Source organism: Chanos chanos, chromosome 7 (assembly GCF_902362185.1).
Source record: "Chanos chanos chromosome 7, fChaCha1.1, whole genome shotgun sequence".
NCBI classification, from domain to species: Eukaryota; Metazoa; Chordata; class Actinopteri; order Gonorynchiformes; family Chanidae; genus Chanos; species Chanos chanos.
In genome coordinates this window covers 46,843,739-46,851,238 of record NC_044501.1, presented here as the reverse complement: position 1 = coordinate 46,851,238, position 7,500 = coordinate 46,843,739, and the positions used below count along the sequence as shown (strand labels likewise).

The following is a 7,500-nucleotide window of genomic DNA, read 5'->3' as shown; positions in this document are numbered from 1 at the left end:
CTTACGTCCAACAAAAAGAAATGAAAGAAAAAAGGTTTTTCTTTCTTTTTTTTTTTTTTTTTATTTGAGTAATACTAAACAATTTTTTAAAGACTAAATTAAAAGACACTCTTTTATTTTAATGCTTCAGGATATCTAGGACATGACTGCTTAGATAAAACACACACTTACAGACACGTACACACACACACACACACTGTCAGATAGACTGGCCTGGCCCACATACACTTAAAACCACCTGAGATCCACGCCAGCGCCCTCTTTAAGAACAGCAGACCAAAAAAAAACCCCTCACATCTCTTCTAGCGGAGCCATATCACAGATTCCTCAGTAGACCTGTGTCACCAGAGCCATAGACATCATAAAAGCATAGTAGATTGAGTTCTAGCCTCTTATCTGCCTTATAATGAAAAGCTGATGTTCTTGGGATTCTCATTCTGTCTTGCATGCCCGTCTGTCTCTCTGTTTGTCTGTCTGTCTATCTGTCTGTCTGTCTGTTCCACACACAGCTGCCGAAACAAAGAGCACTCCGCAAACCCGCTCTCTGCTGGAGGAGCCTGCACACAGATATAAATGTACACTTCTCAGCAAATTCATAAAACAAATAAACAAAAAATCAAACTAAATGAAGGCAAAAAAAACAAACAAAAAAAATCCATCTTGGTTCGGGTTTAGCTTATCCCAGCTGTTAATACCCAGGGCTTGATCACTGGAGTCAACAGACCCTCTTCCCCAGACCAGTGGAGTTTCTCTAGTTTCTAATGAATCAGTGGATGGGCTTCATTAAACCTCACAGACGTGGCTCTTTCCAACACCGAAATAACTGGCACATTAGCAATAAAAGCACACTTTTTTTTTTTTTAAATAACAAAAAAGAAAACTTATAAGACCACCGTGTCCTTTCTCTCACAGCTGGAGCCGTCGTCGAGAAACCATCCCGCCGGAGGGGTGCAGCCTCCCCGATGCGTCTCGTGTCTGTCTCTCTTTACGGGAAAAGCTACACTGACTTTAATAGGTGTATGCAGAGCTTTGTTATAGTATTGTAATTGCTTGACTACAAAGATGTACTTTACGAGTCCGCTTGACCGAGCGTGTCACCTGAATTCAAACAGCGCTAAAGCAAAGTGTCTTTGAGTGTCCCACAGGAACAGAGCTGAAGCAACGAGTGGGATGAATAACAATAATGAAAAAGAGAAAAAAAAACCTCCCAAAACCGTGCTATTCAAACAAATGGGATTTGCTTTGAGTTCAGACTCTTTCCAGTACTATCCCGAAACACAGAGCGTGAACACAGCTAACAGGAGTCTCAAGCAACATTGATTTCTGCCCATAACAGGAAGTCACTTACATTAAAGTCATTTAAGTCGTTTAAAAGAAAATGGATTTGTTTCACAGGCCGCCTGGTTGGAATACCTGGATAGACTGAAACTCACCTTTGCCTTTTTCACTGACAGGCTCTCCGGAGGTCGACCACGTTGTGGTAGGAGATTTTGTCGTGATTCTCTTTGAAACGCTCGCAAGGTCAAACGCCGCTGACCAACTTGTCAGACACATTAATCAAACACTTACCTTATATGATAATCTACCTGTCACCCAATAGAAATGCACAAGCTGAAAACTTGCAGTTTTAATGATCATGACCAGTTGAATTCTTATACATCATAAAAAAAAACTGCATAGTTTGAAACCCAAGTAAGACACACAATAGAGGTTTTGCATGGTTACATTCTCAGTGAGCCCCGGAAATGCATCAAAATTGACCCGACACCAAAAGTGACCCGTAAGATCACAGTTAAGTGAAAAGAGTTTCCCTCCCTTGAGGGGCGGGTACTCAGCAGGCGGTCCCAGCTGAGGTGGCAGGCGGCTGGATGACAGTCCTTTAATTTCCCCTGAAAGACAGATGGATCGGCCAATCAGAGTAGACTCTGCAGTGACAGATGGTGATCCACAGCCACGAGCATGAAGATTTCAACTTAGCAGCTGTTGGGACCAGCTGAGCTAATCTGAATGTTAGTGAGAAGTTTTTGGGGAAGAGGAGGAGGGGTGAAGGGGGGGCATGGACCTGTGTTTTGGACATTTGGGCTAACAGATCCGGGCCTAAATCTCAGAGCTGACAGTGGTAAGGAGTTGGGTTGAAGGGTGAACGAAATCGGTTAGTACTTTAGTAAGTAAGGGAGAGTCAGACACAAAAATGGTTGTTAGTACAGTTATAAAAAAAGGTTTGATTCAAACAGTTGTATTAGTAACAGATTTTAGTTGGTTTTTTTTTTTTGGTTTTTTTTTTTCAATTTAGTCAATTTAGTGAAAATAGTGGTAGGAGTTGTAGCAGTGAATCAGTTTGGAGCTCTGTCAATTGAAAACATCGGACCAGATCAGTTTAAATTCCGATTGCTCTAAATTGTCGTCTTGTTTTGTGTGTTATAAGGGATAGATCAGGTTGAGAAGAAACAAAATGATCCATTCAAAGCTAATAAAAGGAACGGCAAGCCATGCATGTCAATGAGAGAGCAAGGATGGAGCACACAACGAAGGGTTTTTTTTTTTTTTTCTTTTTTTTTTTCTTTTTTTTTTTCGAGGACGGAACAAAACAAAGGCTATCAGACCAACCAACAAAGGCTATCAGACCAACCACCAAAGGAAGTTCCAAACCAAAGGGTGTGTGAGGTCAAAAAAAGCGATGGAGAGAATCGTAAAGGCAAAGCAAAAAAATCACGGAGGGCGTCATTTCACAGGACACGAAAAAAATGAGGCGAAAAAAAAAAAAAAAAAAACTCCAGCAACCACAACCACAACCACACAACTACAACAATGTGAAGGTTTATTATTACGGGGTTAACATGAATGCCAGACGAAAAAAAAAAAAAAAGAGATGAAAGGGAACGATAAAAAAAAAAAAAAAAAAGGAACAGATAAACAAGCTCGAACTTGAGCGTGCAAGCCCGCGGAGTGCAAGGCTTGTGTCACGCTAACGCCCTCTGAGGAAGCGGGTGACTGAGATGCTAGCCAGGTTAGCATGCAAACAGGATGCCGAAAATAAAAATTCCAATTTGGGAGAGTTGAGTAATGTGAGAGGATCAAATCACAAGAGAAAATAAAATAATTATAATACTTAAAATAAAAAAAATAAAAAAACCACTACAGTTGAAGTGAATGGAAATTTAAAAGAAAAAGTATGTGTATATGGGAAGAATTAAAGAATGAGAAAATATAAGAGAAGAGAAGACTTCCACTGCACCGAGCTGAGAAGTTCTTTCGCCCTTTTTTTGGTTTTTTGGACACAGTTCAAACTGTCTGTCTGTGGAGAGTCAGACACTGAAGGTTTACAGAACTCTAGTCCGTTTCTGTCCAGTTCAGTCGGCAATCTTGAATAGATCACATCATTTCTAAAGGCTATGACCTTGACTGAAAAATCTCGTAGTCACGACGGTGAAAACTCCACGGGGGCTGCGCTGTATTATCACGCCCTGTTGTCTGACAACCAGGGGAACTTGGCAACGGCAAATAGGCTCTCAGTTACGAAGCTAGTCAGTCAGAGAGGATCCTGAAATGAGCCGGGGCTCAGGTAACTGCCCCGGCCCGTGGAGTGTGTGAATAGACTCAGTGTCGATGACCACTTCTCTGTTCAGCCCAAAAATGAAAGAACTTTCTCCTCTTATTTTTCCCCCCTTTTTTCTTCTTTTCTTTTCAGCAAGGTAGGGAGTGAGGTCTTTTTTTCTTTTTTTTTAGTTTTAGTGAGTTATTTTGGAGATGACATTTGGGAGAGGGAGAATAACATAAAGAGATAAATAAATAAATAAACACATAAATAAATAAATAATTAAATAAATCCTACCAATAATGGGGTAACTAGACAACTGAGTAGCTATTCAAAGAATATTAGAAGAGTTCATATATGTATGTATATATATATACATGGGAACTGATATATACATATACATATATCCAGGGAGAATGTAGTAGGTTTTATTAAAAGAACGGAATGTTGGGTTAACTTGATCATGCAGGAAGTTGAGACCAGTTAAAATTAGGGGGGCGTTGAGTTAGTATCAGTGATGGAGACACTCGATTGGACACGGTCCAGACATTCCGACAGGTTTTCCCTACACGCCATGTAACTCTAAGCTGAGGAGGGGGCGGAGCAGCGGTGTGGCGGGGGGGGGGGGGGGGGGGGGGGCGGAGCTCAAAGTTTCGACGAGTCCAATGACAGGCAGTAAGAAACAGGGCAAAGCACAGAGTAAACTACATTATGATGTTATTACACCAGAGTCGAGTTCAGCAGTAAGAGAAAAGATAACATTTGGAGATAAGAATAATGAACTGCACATAAGAGAATGCAATCATCATTGTTATTTAAAGAAAACCTTTTCTTTTTCTTTTTTACTTTATGTTGTTACACATTAGCAGATGTAACCACACGCTCACTGATTCTCTATTGTAAAAATCAGCGTTCTAACCAATAATTCCTCATTTTCTTTGTGTTCTGTGCCCTCTTGGCACAACAAATTAACAAATTCACAGCTCCACTTCTCAACAAACAAACTTCCTCAGGACCAGCTCCCCATAAAAAAAAACATCCTGTTAAGAGGGTCTAATTAAGAAAATCTCGTTTGTATCGGTGGCTCCGATCGGCTGCCGGCGAGCCGTCTGACTCCTTGGTTTCACTTGGCTCCATCCTTGTCCACGGTGCCATTCAATTAGCAGTTTGTCTGGGTCCGGCGTGGACTCAAAACCCCTCAATCGCAGTCATAAATCAGACAAGCTCAACTAATGGGGTTGTGCCTTTCATTTGAGACTTGTTTTATAGCCGTGAGGTTTCACCACTAAATCAGCAGGTGTAAATATTCCTCTAAACTGGGTAAATGTTGAGGTATGCCTGAGGTGATGCCAGACTCTCCGTCTTCACTCTTTCACTAACGGCCCTGCGCCTCCACCTTACAGAAACACAGCCGCTAAGTCTCCTTTATAAGATGCTACGAGCGTCCTCTCTTTCTTAACGCTAAGAGTCATCAAAACCAAGGCATCTCAGTTCTGTTCGACGTTACGGTATACGCGGGTTCAGCAAAATAGGTTTAGTCTCAATAAAAGCAATAATAGATTGCAATTCAATGGAATTCAATCGACTGAAAGTAGTTCTAATGCTAATTAAAGGTACGCTGGCCGTCTGTGGAGTTTTTTACTGCGTGTCATTGGAGCGGGTGTTGTGTACGGCGACGGTTTGCCTGTGGGGATCGCAGCGTAGGTTCGCGTAAAGAATAGATACCGAATATAAACATAAACGAGGCCAAAAAAGGCAGGACGGCCTCTGAAAGAATACAACAGATTTAGGTCAGTTTAGTTTAGTGAAAAGAGGGAAATTTATATCTATATTTGTCTTTTTTTTCTTTTAAATTCTTCTTTATTTCTTCATACGGATACAGATCATTTGAAGGGGGTAAAAAGAGTTAGATGAAGAAACTATTCTAAAACACAAAGGAAAGAAGATAAAGTGAAAACATAATAAAAAAAAGAAAAAAAACTAGCTTACATTCTGGTAAAGATAGACCTCTTTCTCTTGAAGGAGAACGGGGGTGTAAGATGGTGAAAAAAAATGAAAGAAACTGACCGAAAGGACATGACGACAAAAAAAAAATCAAAGATGTGAAAAATAGTTTTTTTTTTCTTGCTACCTTGTAACCGATGGGAGTTTGTATAGTCAGTAAAGCAAACAGAACAGAGAGGAAACGGAAATCCAGGGCAAACCAAAGTATAAGACAATTAGAATGATATCTACCATATAATGCAGTTTGTTTACCATAGCGTGTCCAATGCCTGAATGCTTTAGGAGAAACAGGGAGGAGGGGAAAGAAAACAAACAAAAATAACAATGACAAACCGTGAACTCAATTAAGTCCCTTTAAATGAACGGAAAAAAAAAATTTAAATAAAATAAATTCCGCGAACTTCTGCCACTTCACAGAGACAGGTTCGTCGTTTTTTAAGGTGGGTGGTAAGATCTGAAATCGAATAAAAACATAATTTTCTTCTTTTTTTTTTTTTCTTCTTCTTTTCGCATTGTAGTACATATCATCCAAATAAAGAAATAAAGAGCGTAATCTTTAAGAATCTTGAAGGGTCGTAAAGAACAAATGAAAGGCAAACATGATATCAGTACCATTATATTGGTTAGTACGTAAGTACGCAAGTTAATTAGGTTACAACAACAGATGGCTCACATTCCGTGAATGACACAATGTTAGTTGTTTGAAAAAAAAAATAGGTAAGGAAAAAAAAAAACACAAAAGGAAAATCAAACTGGAATATTCTGAGGCTGTTTTGTTAGTAAGAAGACACAAGAGTTAGCAAATCAATTTCCACATAGACGGGGTAGGAGGGAAGATTGAGGGTGGGGCTTTTTTCGAGTGGGAGGGAACTGGAGGAAAACCAGTATTAGTATCCCATTTCTATTGGCTAATGCTGTGTGGGGGTGTGGTCTGGAGTAAGTCTGTATCCAATACAGAGATGTAGATGTGGCTTTGCTGTGAGATCTCATACTGAAGTGTAGATTTGGCCCCTGATGAAAAACCATAAGTTGCTTTCCTCAAAATCTTTTTTTTTTTTTTTGGAGCTGTTAATTGGAAGCTATGAAGAAGCAAGAAACAAAACAAAACAAAACAAATAAAAAAAAAAACCCAGCATAACATGGATGGTTGTAAAAACTTCTCGTTTTTTTTTTCTTTAACAATTAAACAATTTGAAGTAAAAAAAAAAATAAAAGTAATAATAATACAAACAGCAGAACATACAAATATAATAATAATCATAAACTTTCAGTGGAAATAGAAAGTTAAATATTTGAACAGGGAGAGAGAGAGAGAGAGAGAGAGAGAGAGAGAGGGAATAGGAGATAGAGAGAAAGAGAAAGAGAGAGAGAGAGAGAGAAAGAGAGAGGAGAGAGAGGGAGGGGGAGAGGTGAGAGAGAGAGAGAGAGAGAGAGAGAGAGAGAGATGTAATTTGTGCTCCTACTCTTGTGGGCCTGAAAAGAAAGAAAATGGATAAAAGTAATTCTATGAAACATTTGCCCACCTTAGCCATTTCCAAAACAACATTTAGACCCATGCCTCTGTACTCCAACCATCAAACTCTCTATTCAATCATAAACTGTCTATTCAATCAAAGCTCTGATTCACAATCTTCATTAGAAGAGCCACTCTTAGTACACAGTGAAAAGCATGACACATTTACACAAAGTCCACGATAGCGTAAGCCAATATAATTAGAAACAGGGAACTCATGTTGAGTTTATTAAAATGTAAGGAAATGGAACACACTTAAAAAGAGGAGAATGTTAATTGTCTTTCTTTCCTTTCTCGGAAAGTCTTAGAGGAGTAACTGGAAGTGGTAATCTTTCTATACAGACCCAGACACGACTGTACGAAACACAGACAAGGTTCAGGGAATGACGCACAAAGCACTCTCAACAAACATCTCTCAGGCAATCAGTTTTTAAGACTCTGTGTGTGT

The 7,500-nt window shown here is 39.5% G+C and overlaps 1 protein-coding gene across 5 annotated transcripts in view; it reads right to left on the bottom strand.

Moving 5' to 3' along the window:
* The window catches only part of nrxn2b (neurexin 2b), a 543,549-nt gene that overhangs the window by 318,966 nt on the left and 217,083 nt on the right, over positions 1-7,500 (bottom strand). For 3 of the 5 annotated variants that reach the window (XM_030779479.1, XM_030779477.1, XM_030779478.1), the window contains one exon: positions 5,792-5,815. In XM_030779479.1, the coding sequence (XP_030635339.1) occupies positions 5,792-5,815 (24 nt within the window). Of the gene's footprint in view, positions 1-5,770; positions 5,816-7,500 lie in introns of all 5 variants that reach the window. The other 2 variants (XM_030779476.1, XM_030779475.1) reach the window with 1 other exon arrangement.